Source organism: Metopolophium dirhodum, chromosome 3, assembly GCF_019925205.1.
Source record: "Metopolophium dirhodum isolate CAU chromosome 3, ASM1992520v1, whole genome shotgun sequence".
Classification (NCBI taxonomy): Eukaryota; Metazoa; Arthropoda; class Insecta; order Hemiptera; family Aphididae; genus Metopolophium; species Metopolophium dirhodum.
The window spans coordinates 9876021-9890395 of record NC_083562.1 but is presented as its reverse complement, the minus strand read 5'-3'; the positions used below and the strand labels follow the sequence as shown (position 1 = coordinate 9890395).

At 31.0% G+C, this 14375-nt stretch overlaps 1 protein-coding gene across 2 annotated transcripts in view; it reads right to left on the bottom strand.

The window, feature by feature from the left end:
* Positions 1 to 1684: 1684 nt before the first annotated feature.
* LOC132941049 (ankyrin repeat domain-containing protein SOWAHB-like) overlaps positions 1685 to 14375 on the bottom strand; it is a 57901-nt gene continuing 45210 nt past the window's right edge. For both annotated transcript variants that reach the window (XM_061008898.1, XM_061008897.1), the window contains 2 exons: positions 1845 to 1856; positions 1685 to 1723 (listed from right to left, as the gene is read on the bottom strand). In XM_061008898.1, the coding sequence (XP_060864881.1) occupies positions 1700 to 1723; positions 1845 to 1856 (36 nt within the window). In that variant the 3' untranslated portion in view covers positions 1685 to 1699. The remainder of the gene's footprint in view (positions 1724 to 1844; positions 1857 to 14375) is intronic.

The window sequence follows — 14375 nt, the reverse complement described above, 5'->3', positions numbered from 1 at the left end:
GTTTTTACTACTACATAATAATAATATTACAATATATATTATGTCCCTACTACTGGTTATAAACTGGACTTAAAATCTGGACGTCAGCGATACTGTCGTCACGGACAGGATTTAGTTCACTCTATATAGACCTATACCCAACTACTGTTGTAATGTACACAATTCCGTGCACAAACAAAATAGTATACATACACAACGTGAACGATCAAAGTTATCTTCGTAATTTACAGAAGTGTTGATATATCAATATAAAGTATAATATGTATATAAATATATAATGTATGGTATCCTTCAAGTTTATCATGTTGCATACCTATTCTTATCACTACACATCGGCTCGAGTATAATATAATGAGTACCTATATATGATCGCTACTCGTTACTCCCTTTCCGCATGAACTTTAGATTAGGGAAAAAAGATGTTTTGTTCGTTATATTTCATATTGACAATCATAGATTTATAAGAAAAACGGAAACAAAACATTTTTTAGGTATTTAATTATTCAGAGACTAAGCCAACTATAAAGTACTATTGTACTAATCGTAACTTTCATATCATACAGTGCTTAATAATTTTCCAAAATGATATTCAAAAAACCTTATGAACCTTAATATAATAAAAATATGTCAACGGGTGCAGAGTCATAGGCCATAGGTACCTACTATATAATAATATTATAATATATAAGTTTAATCTGCTTCGCAAGTTAATGCGCTTTAATCAAAACTCCTACGAATAGCAAAGTATATTTGTCGGATTTATATAGGAAACGGAAACCGCTCAACGGCTCAAGTACGGTTTGTACTTTAAAGGATTATAATCCAACAACCGTATAATCACACAACAAATTAAGGGAGTATTTACATACACGATATACGAACGGTTTTTGGAACTTTTTTTTTATTGAATTATTAAAATACATACACATGTGTTACGCGTAAACGTACATTTGCAGTTAGTTAATATTCCATTCGGCATAATAATATAACGTGTGTACCTATATTAATTTTATCATCTCTTTACAACGAATATGTTTACAAGTATACTTTTAATCAACAGTTAAACCTACTAAACCGGAACGTTGTTCAGTTCATGTTTCCACTCTGATCGTTTTGTTTTATTATTTATGAAATTGATCAGTTTTTTTTCCCACTGCATTACATATAGTGGACGAAGGTGGAAAAAAATATTGATGAAAACGATATTTTAACACGTCAACAAATATGTCTGAAGAAAAAAAATCTAACCGTATAGGTACGTAAGTCATTTAGATATGCATATAATTCTGTACATTATGTAAATGCAGCCAAGGAAAAAACGCGTTCTGGTTAATGTTGTATAATTATAGAAAAACTGCTGAGAATATCAATCATTAGATAGGTAGATACATTAAAAATTGTCAACAAAAATAAAAAATACCGTCTCTGCATTAAAACCTTAGAATGCTTAATAGTTAATTCTAAACTTTAGAACGTTTACAGGAACACAATACACAAAGGCACATTATTGCTACAGTATATTATAATAGGTAGTGAAGTTATGAAGTTCAAACGTGATTTCTAAGTAGCACATTGATTAAAAAATTCCAACGTATTGATATAAATTAATTATATTCCTAATTTGCATAATACATAGGTTTAGTAAATAGTTTGGTCACTTACCACGCCATTATTCTATTATTAATTATTATAATAGATACTAAATATAACCAATACTCACGCTCTGTTGTAGTATCCGGAAAAAGGCCAAGTCAAACAACAGGTGATGAAAAATGCGAAAACAACAATAATTAATATATACGGTTTCAAATAAGAAATAGGTCGTATAAAAAGTGTTTACTTACAGTGATAGGGTCCTGAGTTTGAGAATAACAAATTTTGACCGGAAACAAAAAAAAACATTTTGAATTAGTATACAATTTAATTGAACTAACTCTTATGTGATATTTATACATATAATATATGGCTACGTATATTATATACGTTTATAAATATTATAACATAAAAAAAAAATATTGTTATAAACCAACAAATTGCCATTGGATTAAAGTAGGTACCTATACCAATATTATATTTTTAAAAATTTAGGCATATATTTTCATTTTTCATATATACTTAATTTTTGTTATTTATATATAAATTATAATTTGCTACCTAAGAAAAAAACATCTAAGAAATAAAAAAAAAAACAAAAGTTATAATTTTTCCAACTGTTTGATAACAATTTATTAGCCGTCAAGACAAACAGCTTTTTTAATATAAAAAAATGGTTTAAGATTAAATTTAATGCATCAATATTCGCCCACACTTAACATTTACTATGTAAAAATATATATTCTATATATTCATGAAGTTACAAATAGAAGACATAAATAATAATTAGAGGTCTGAAACACATGACTTAAAATGTTTAAATATCACTAAATAAATTTAAATACCAATATGTAAGACATATTATAAGTACTGTAAATAATGTTCGTAATTTATCTTATTAACATGATCTTTATTTCACGCAATAAAAGCGTAACCTATCCTGTTAATTACAGAGTTATTAATAACATAATACCTATATTTTGAAACTTAATGTTCGTTTTAATTTATTTACGGTGAATTGCGTATAAAAAAATGTTCATAATAATAAATATCTTTTTTTGGAAACAATGTACTTACATTTGAAATAATATTTACTTAAGGCAAGTATGAAAACATTTTTTTTTTTGTGTAAAATTTTCAAAATTTCTTATAAAATTGAATGTAAATCATAGAAAGAAAACGTGCATATTGATATAAGTAGTTAATAATTGTAGGTAGCTAGATATACTTTAAACTTATTTAATTATAATAATAATATGTATTATACACCTTTACATTTGTTGATTATAATTACACTTAATAAGTGATTGTTCTTTGCCAGTTATATAGCTAGATGTTAATAAAACGAATGATTAACATCATTATAAACGTAATTAAATTAATGAAACAATGAATACCTCAAATGTTTAAAAAGAATAATACTAAAAAAATTAATTAATTTTAAAATGTTTTTATTATTTAGTTTAACTGCAATCAATATAATATATTATGTGTAATACATACAAAATTATATACATATAATATATAAACAAATATCAAATGTATATAAAACAATTCATTATTATATAATGTTTGATTATTGTTAATCAAACGATTTCATCAGTTAGAATTACTATAATTAGTAATTACTATCAATTTTTTTTTAAAATGATCGGAAATGACTACAAATTATACAAGTCAAACAAGTTTTGATATAAACTAAGATAAAGTGGATGTAGGTATATACGTAATATGTTACTAATGTTCCGGCGTCTATAAATCGAAGTTAAAACCAATAGGTAGTCGGATTAATTTTTTTGTTCACTATTTCGGTTAATACAACTTTACTCGTTAATGCGATTAACGCGATAGATACACTATATTACACAAACTATTACACTGTTATACTAATCAACGTTTAAATTGAATGACTAAATTTAAAATGATCGTTGTATCAAAAACTTTTAATTGTTGATCCTGAGTAAAGCTAAGAATATATTAGAGTGTTAGACAATTAACCGATTAAAATAAATAAATAATAAGTATATTGGTACCTACTAGAGAAATGTTATTTTATTTTTATCATTTTTCCTAAGAAAATCTACCAACAATTTGAGGGAAAATTATTAAATTTATGCAGTAAAATCAATTATAATACGAACGTACGCGGTGCAGTCTCAATGTCCCATGTATCTTTTTTTATTCAACGTTTAATCGTTTTAGTCCTTTTACTATTTATGTACTCATTGTAAACTATTTCAGTTTTTAAAATGTGAAACTTTTAACTGCAGATTTTGGTAATTTGGATTTTACGGTCTACTTCATAAATGGAAAACCATATATATACACAGTACACAAGTAACATTATTATAGCATTATCCTATTGCCATAATAATATATTAGCTACATACTTACAGAGCTTAGTGATTAAAATCGTTAAAATTATTAAATAATATTGGATAATATCTTATTTAACCAATGTCGCGTGAAATTTAATTTTAGTGATATTTAAAATAATAATATTCAGTAATTTGTATTTAAATTGTATTATTTCTACAATATTTTCATTAGCTAATTAAAAAAAAACAACACGTGTACATTAGGTTCTTGGTAAATTATTTACCTTGAGTATAATAATTATATTTTCTTACTACCCATTAACTGTTATAAGTACTAATCAGTTCACCCAAAAACATTTTAAAATACAAATAGGAGTAAATAACATTATAATTATCACGTTAAATAAAAATATAGGTACCTAAATATAATATGATACACCGGCAATGGCATAGCAAAACATAGGTAGGTATACTATTATAAAAGGTACAATACGTAGGTTTGCATATATTTTTTACGTATTTGTAAACAATTACCATTTTAACTATAATTACACGAGTATTGCTAATCTATTGAATTTGAAAGATCTTAAGTGTTCCAGACTAACTTGTACAGGTATATCATAGAATTGTGTGCGTCAACGTATACTTAGATCTGTCTGTATAATCTTCACCGTAAAACACCGTCATCACCGCGTGGTTCATCGCACGTTATCGAACGGAGGATAATATAATTCCGACACAAACAGTCATTAAAAAGTTTCGCGCAAGCCATACGGTAGTTTCACGTTTATTATTATTATTGCTTTAACCTACCTACATTATGGAACGAACCGACATCATACTCTCGCCGGGTCGACAATCCGATGAGGCATCAACGTGTCAATTTATACGATTTTCTCACGGTTCGTCGGGTAAAATCCAACGGTATCATAATAAAATATAATAATATACAGCTGGTCGTTGTAGTATTAAAAACACGGGGATAAGCACGCATTATCATTATCGGACTCCAGCGAGCGAGCGCGCGCGTGCGCACGAGAAAAAGAAAGATACCGGCGTCGTGGCCATTGGCGCGCGCGCGAGCTCCCGAGTGGCACTTGATAAAGACGCTCGGCTCGTACGACGCGGAGGCGGCGGCGGATATTTGGGTACCCCGGCAGCATCACCAACAGCATACCGGCAGCAGTGATTAATAGGAAGCAACCCAAATCATTGTAATTTTCGTCGGTAGGCACATATATTATTATGTGTACAACAGTATATAATGTGCACACCGACTGACACTATGTGCGTGTGCGTGCGAGGCTACCGCGAAGGAACAATATACGAAGAAAATATGAAAATACAAATCGTCTGCGCTCAATTACATAGTAAACTATATATATGTACGCTATACCGCGGGTGCCCATTATCTAGTCACCGTCCTAAGTGGATATTAATAACACCTCTCGTAAACGCATCAGTGGCGGGTGCTCTCCGCGCATTTGCGTCTCGACTGCCTATATATATATATATATATATTTACACACGATCACATTACTACTATTATCATCATCATTGTTATTGTTTTATTGTACTATTACAATTATTATTACTATTATATTGTTATTGCAGCTAGCGAGAACACGTGTATACGTTGAGATTATAATATGCGCGTAACCTACCTGTACGTCCATCCTCATTGTCATCATCGTCTCATAACGACACAGACAGCAGCAGTAGGTTTTGCTGTGATTTCGTACATAATATATTATTATGTGCGGTACAACTTAATAAATTTTGTGTTCCTACGTATTATACTTGTACCACAATATACTGTGTCAAGACTTAAGACTCCACCAACGCAATTAGGTCAACGCCACTGACGCAACCGAGTCTACAATATAATATAATGTCTATTCCCACTCGAATAAACATGGTAATAAGCTGCAGACTACGATTTTTTTTTTCGTAGTCTGTTAGAAATTGAAAAGAAATTTTTTCATAACCACTTCAAGTTGTTTCCTAAGTATTATGAATTAAACGTACCTATATAATAAAAACAATTTTCGGTAAATTATTGGCACATAAGAATAATATGACAACTCAACTATAATAATTATAATAAGTTTAAACATAATATCATAAAAAAAATTATGTCTACCTATGTTATACGGTATAGAACCTGAATTTATTCATTATAGGTGTTGTAGAATTGGAAATTTTAACGGTTAAGAAATTGCAATGAATTACAGAAAAATAACTTATTTTTAAAATACTGTTAGACCATTATTTTATTAAATTTGCTAAAGGAGAAAATATGAAAGCTGACCTTTTCTTATCTTTTGTTAAAAACGATAAATATTACTTGAATAAGTAGTAATAGCTATATCGTCAAGTATGATTATGTAAAATGTTTAGTTTAAAGACATTGTAGAGTGTTAACATATTTTTGAGTAAAATACCTGCCAGCTATAAAAAAAATATATATATTGTACATGCATTAATGACTTGCTGAAGTTTGAGATAAAATGAAGCAATAGAGGAATCGAGTTTTTTTTTATAATAATAGAATAATGGTAGTTTTAAGATTGTAAATACATTACTATGAAATACAAATCATTATTTTTTTTTATTTAGTTAATCTAAAGAATAATTGTGTTACCTTTCAGACAAACCAAAAATAGTTTCACTTTGAAAAATATTTTGTCTTTTCTAGAATAAATCTATAGATTACATATTATATGTTATTAAACTTAGTAAGTATTTATGCTTAAAACAAACAAAATATAAAACATGATAATGCATCGGCTTGTATGCAATCGTAATCCTATATTCCTTTAATGGTGTGTACGTATTAGTTTTTCATTTAAACATATACTATATAAAACAACCATTATGTTAATACAACTATTTATTTAGAACCCATTTAAGATTTTTTGTCTGTTTACTTATTGGAATAAACCGTTTTACATAAAAAACGCGGCACTCTATAAAGGTATTCTAATGAAAAAAAGAACTAAGTTTATTATATATAGTAAAATCAAGATAGTAAAAACCTATATGTCGCATAATAAACGTTTCGTATACAAATATATATATACAATATAAGTAAATACTAAATAGTAACTCAACCCATTAATAAAAACAGTGTTCACTAACACACGACAATATTTATCACATCATTAAACGGATTAAAGACAACTCAAGACTCAACATAGATCTAAATAGTAGCCAGTCGACTATGACAAATAGAGATAACACTATGTACAACAATCAGGTATAATAAATGTACCTATATACTTCAGTAAATTAAGATAATACTTTTTGGTTAAATAAGTATAACTTCGTATGATTATAATGTATAATATTATGCATGCATAATCGAAAACAATTGAATTTTTAAAACAGCAATATTTCAATACCTACACAATGCACACTCAAACAGATTAATTAAGGGGATAACGATTTTTTAAGGAGAACCAACCTATAATTACCTACCAAGGATGATTACAAATATATATGAATTTTCAACGGCTTACTAAACTTAATTTTTACCATTTATTTTTAACTACAGGAAAATTCATTAAATAAGTACGATTAAAAATCTAGAAATATATCGCATTCCATATCATCATATACTTACAACAAAATAATGTATACTATAGAGAACTACGACTTAAGGTTTAAATATAGTTGCTCAACCTGCAGCCAAGTTGAAAGTTGCCAAAATATTTAATAAATTCTGCAGTCCGTGCAGGTGACAAAATATAAGGTAAAAGAGGGTGAAAAACACCAAAACGATATTTTGAGAATATACGAATATTATGATATTATAGTCTTAACTACGTGATTACGTATATTATAAAATACAGGGAGGAGGGTGCCCGTAAGTCGTTGGAAAAAAATAAAAATCGTAAACCAGTTCAAAATCGGACGTGGGGTTCTCGTCGTAAACACAGATAGACTCAAATATTGTTTTTTTTTTTTTTTAATTATTATGGTCGATAAAAAAAATGATGCAATAAAACTAAGCTGCAGCAGGATTTACGACGCAGAATAAACAAGAACCGTAAATCATTGCGCGGGCCGCGACTATATTATAATATGTTTAAGAAACAGAGCGTGTTTTTTCGCCGAAAAGTGCATCACAACTATATAATAATAATATACATATTTTATATATATTTATATAAACGCGCGTCTTGTATAATATAGTGACAAAGTCGCTCGAATAATAATAGTAATAATAATAAAAATACTCCTATCAAACGACCGGATGTCGGGAAGAAAGAAAAAGAATCAACCATCAATAAATTACCGGCGTCCGGGACTTTAACGCTTTTTTCTCCTTGGTCCGATTTCTATATAATATTATTATTTTATACCGTGCGCGCGCTCGCTCGCCGCGCCGGACTGCAAGAGAGCATCTCAAATTATTATTACAATATTGTTTATAGACGCACCGTGCGCGAGCCCGTTGTTTAATGGGCTGTTTAATTGCCAGACCGACGACGGCGGCGGCGGCGACGCGACGGCCAGCAAACACCGCGTACAGCCAATACTTTAACTACAGGGTGTCCCTGAAAATAATTGTTTTTTGTAATTGTTCGAGTAATTAAAAACCCGAGATAACCTGATCGTCTAAAGGTCAAATTTGTATGGAAAAGAAATAAATACAATGCACTACAGAATGTATCTATATCCAGTTCTATTAAACGTTTGTATGAAGGATCAGCGTATACCGATTTGAAGTGTATCCACTGTATCCTAGCCGAGTATATTATGCCTATGTGAAATTAATAATAATTTAGCTTTCAAGTTTGATCGAAGAAAAATAGATATTTTAACAACTGCCGTCCGTACATAATATAATCTGATATACATAATATACTGCAGAGAAATGTTATTTGGGTACGGTGTGACTTATATGTATGCGCGGCGAGACGACTGCACACTGTATAATATACGAATTGATATAAGTATTTTTTTTTTTTTTTTTGAGTTTATTGTACACGGTGTGAGTGTGTGCAGTGTGTTTTTGAAGGCGGAAAAAATTATTACACACACATGATATACGTCGTCAAGGGTATCTGTATAATTGTGTGCGCACATATATAATATATAAATATAAAAAAAAACCAAATAAATAAAACAACGGCGCGGCGACGTCTGCTCCGCGGACGGTCGCCGTAGACGGTACGGGTCTTGGCGGCGGGCTTTTAATTACGACGTCGTTTTCGGCTACGTCGACGGTATTTTAGGATTGGGTGTCGGACAGTGGCCCGGTGCCAACAGGACCGAAGATTTAGTGAGCTTAGCTCGCATTCTCCCTCCCCCCCCTCAGCCCCACCAACCCCGACGACGATGACCGGGATTGTGGCACGCGGTTTTCGAACGCCACCGCGATCCGATGGCGCATAATATCGTCGTATAAATATATCATTATTGTTATAGTAATACGTTTGTACGCCGTAGTTGACCACGAATTATACCGTTTCGTATAATATACGTATTTTTATAAGATATTTGTTCACTGCCGGTGGATTGCATCGGACGTTATTGAATCGGGTAAAAGTTATATCAATTCAAGCGGTTAATTCGAAAATCTGACAGTCTCGCTTACGCGCGCGCTGCAGGAGAATATATTATTTGCATATTATAATAGTTGTAACTTGTAATTATTCACTACACATATATATTTTAAGCCACACGTCCACCGTGGTCACGCCACACTGTTGACGATGTCAAGTTACATGTCATCGATTAAACGTATTTAATAACAGAACGCAAGCGATAAATCGTTAAACTTCGTATTATAGCTATAAAATTGTCATATTAAATATTACATAGATGGATAATAGGTACGTCGGTTTAATGTAGGTATATCGACATATCGTATATTCTAAATATATTATAAAGAAACGTTTGTAAATTTGACGCGAAAAACGTCGGATGAGATGACTATAATATTATTATAATTCACGCCTTCTACCTAAATGATCTTTTAGGAGGATTTGCCATACCATATTCGAATGCACTTCGCTCGCAATTCGTATATTGATTTTGTATAAAGTTGTTGTATGGTCGATCACAATGTTGTATACACAACGCGTATATTATGCGTGAAAATGATTTAACCTTATTTACCTTCGTTAAGTATGTACCTTGTTTTCGTATATATATATATATTAATATAAAACAAATAATTGACGCGCGTGGCCGATATTTCACTAGATAGACGGTAATATAGAACAACGACAATATAAAAACGCAACATAGAATTGCACGTCCGGGACGCCGCCGCAAAGTCCGAAAATGTTACCGTCTGTCGGCGGCATCCGCCGATTGCCGAGATTCCATGACGCCCACCGCAAGTGCAACGCGCGTCCCGCCGCAGTGGCCGACCCTCTTCCACCGGAGCGCGGCATCGTCCCCTATTATATTATACAGCCACGCGTTTGTATGCGATAAATAAAATCGGCTACAAAACACACACACACACACACACACACACACACACACACACACACACACACACACACACACACACACACACACACACACACACACATGATTAACATAAATGTGCGGTTAACGACCAAGACCGCGTGATACGGAATATAAGTATGTATATAAAAAAAAAAAAGAAAAAACAATAAATAAATAATAAGAAATAAAGAAGAAATACAAAACAAAACGAAGAGGAGGATAAATACCGAATGGAATTCGAGAGAAAGAGAGAGAGAGAGAGAGACACGGTCTTCGCCGTCGTCGACGCATAGACTTCTCCTCTCCGTATATATATGTATAAATGAACACGCACACATGCGTATAATACATATACTATATATATATATATATATATATATATATTATATAGTGTGCGCGCGTGTGTGTATTGTGTAAAGCTTGGGAACATTATTACCCCTTGCATAGTTGACCGCTCTAAGTGCATTTGCTTGTCGGGACCGACCCCGACCCCGTCCACCGCGGCGGCCCGGCCAATGGAAATATCCTCCTCCGGGTTCGCCGCCGCCGCCGTGCACTGTTTTATTATAAACACACAACAATTAATTACCGGATCAGATACGGATACGGATCGCCGCCGTACGCGATTCTCATTTGAATCGGACGATTTATTATCCGCGAGACTATTTTTTCCCCCCCTTCTACTTTTCTTCTCTATTTTTTTCCTCCTTCAGGTTTCACTCCGTAAAAAAGCGTATGAGCGTGTGTGTGACATTGCGTGGTGTACATAATATATATAGGTATATTATATTATATATTACGTATAATGCTGCAGTATATACCAGATACCTTCACATTTTCAACTCGATGTCTGTAATCACCGCAGGAGATTTTGGCACAAATTTCAAATTTGATATAAACCGCTTTTTTACGATATTTGTCTTATACCACTATCAATGTACCTACACGGATTGTTATCTGTTCATTGTACCTATATAATATTTAATTGTATGGTTAAATACTATATTAGGTATACCTACACATTGTCATTACTATATCAAGTCATTATTTTTCACATTTCTGCAGCACACAATAACGTTATAACGACAATATATAACAAGCAATTGAGAATTATAGTATATAGTAGTAGTCTTTATCGTATTTATTGTTCATCACATAATTATTGAAATGACTTATTGGGTTTATTAGAGAAGCGTATTCATCGTTGTAAAAACAAAATAACATCTAAAACTGTAAGCCATATTTTACTCACAGACGATTTATTCTGAACACGTCAATAGGAAGAAAATTTGCAGTAAGTACCTATATGAAGTCACTCATAATTTCGTTACGCTATCCTAATCATTGAGATAATAATGTAAGTAATTTCTGAAAAATCGTATTGTTCTCTCGTTTTGACGCGTGAATAATTTAATGTGCACAGAGCATTCGAAATCCTCAGGGAATGAATTGTATGAAGCGAAACTTTCCAAAAAGTTTGACTTTTTGCCTTTGTTCGTGAGATTTCTGGACATCTGTTCTTTCGACTTGTTGGAAAACTCGGATTTCCGGTCACGGCCCAAGAAAAGGAAGAGGAAAAAAATCGAAATAGATTAGCCGGTAACAATCCATTATTTTTAGATTAAAGTGTTATTTTATTTATGGTTCACACCACTGCCGCCGTCGCCGGACGGGTTCATGATTAATGACGTTGGGTTAGCTTTATTGGCGTTAAGAGGGGAGATGAAAGAGCGGAGGGGTTGTATGTTAAGAGATACGACGAGGCAAATAATAATATATATATATATTTATAATATATTTTATAATACACACGCATACACGGACACGTTCACATATACACGACGAGACGCCAGTCTAGGATCGGAAATGATAACGACTCGGCCGGATATTTGATTAATCGTACACGGTTTCCTCCGGAGAGACAAAATAAAACTTAATGACAGCCATTAGTTTACGAAACGGGTTAAAGAAAAAAAAATAGTTTTTTTTTTGTCAATAGTAAACGAACGATACACGAGTTGTGCAGGAGTGAGGGTATTAGAAGGAGTGAATTAATTTTTCGTTAAACCGAGGTGGTTTTGGGTGTTTTTTGTAATCGGTTTTTGATTTGACACACAGTCGACCATGAATTTGTTCAACGGAATAATAACGAGTTGAAAACGGACAAGAAAGAGAGATGGATATACTAAACACAGATGGAAAAAATTCCAACAAAAAGCTGTTTCCCGGCCAATCGATTTCGAATCCATCTGAATAATTGAACGCTCCTTATAACGGAGAGGGTCGCATATACATTTCGGAATTTATTTAATAGGATTTAGGGCGGAATTTAATGTATATTTACATTTTATTTTTTATATATTTACGTCATCTTCCCACTGATTTTATATGAACGCTATGTAAATAATCCTTTTAAAATATATTTATAAATTAAGTAAGGTTCACGCACTAGTCCTGGATTAAAGTATATATAATGTGTATACAATATATTATAATTCCTCGAGTGTGTACATAGATTTCAAATGTAATCATCATATTACACGCCGAACGGTATTTCAAACGATTAAAATGATACGAAATCAATTTTAATTTCTCTCGCATATGACATTGTTACAGTTAAAAAATAATTCGAAAAACTAGGTTGTTAATCTTGACATGAAATAACCATGTATTTATACGGCCAAACACGATGTAAACGACTTGTACACCACGATTAGCGTGCGGATAATACGATCGAGTACAAATTTGTGATTGAAAGATTATTATCTACGCTGTATAATGGCGGTAACTTTGTGACTGTCAAAGTTATTGCTATCTCTATAATGAGTGCCGCTTAATCATCAGATAATGCATGGGAACTTTAAAACAGCTAGTTTAATCATTAATTACGACATCAATTCAATGTTATATAATAATAATAATAATACAAATAAAAATACCCAATTAAAAATACTAGCTAATGTGGTAATGAATTCAACTATTGGTATTTATAAATCAATAAAAAAATAAAAATAAAAACATACATAAAAGTATACACATAAATAACCTCTCTTATACTCTCATGTTGAAATTTAAAATATTATCAAGTACATCAGCTGTTGTGTTGGGTATTTAGCGGAACGTTTTGGCAGGGGAAATAAGGTACCTACAAATGTACAATTACCAAACTTTATAACGAATTTTTTTTTTCTTTTTATAAATGTTACAAAAAATGTTTGTTTTAATTTTTAACGTGTAAAGTGAACATTAGAATATAATTTAAAGTACTTACAAACAAAAAATAAGTTTGAATTATATAGTTCAAAAAAATACAGGACTGAATAGATTTGCTTTGCTCACCGCATGACGCTAATGTTATATAATACTGAATAGTGAATATTACAATAAATGTATATATTTATTTATTTATTTCAGCATAACTAAAATATAATACAATAATAATATTAATATATATATATATAATGTATATGTGTTATAAGTATTAGGTATATATTTAAACGTAATGATTATAAATGACTGCAATTTAAAAACAATAGTCGAGATTTAATTTATTATTTATTGAACAATTTTTTTTTTTACTTTCAAGTTCATCATAAAAATAATTTAGAAGTGAAAATTTTGAATATTATATATTAGGTTTGGTAGTGTTTAATTAATATAATTAATTACAATTTTAAAACTAATGTAAAACAAACTAACATATGATAATGTAATTAGAAATTATTTAAAGTGCATTTATTATTAAAATTCATTTTGATATCTATATTTTTTCTATAAATTCACTTCAATCGATACTGTTTAGAAACCATAGATATCATATTATGGGGGATTTAATATTTATGATAAAATTAATAGTGTCACAGATCAGAATGAATTGTAAAGATAGAAAAAATCTTCAGAAAACCAACTAACTCATGGTTACAACGAAATTAATATCCATAGAAATGAGAATGGGAAGAGAGGAGAAGTAAGAAAAATAAAAAACAGAGCTTC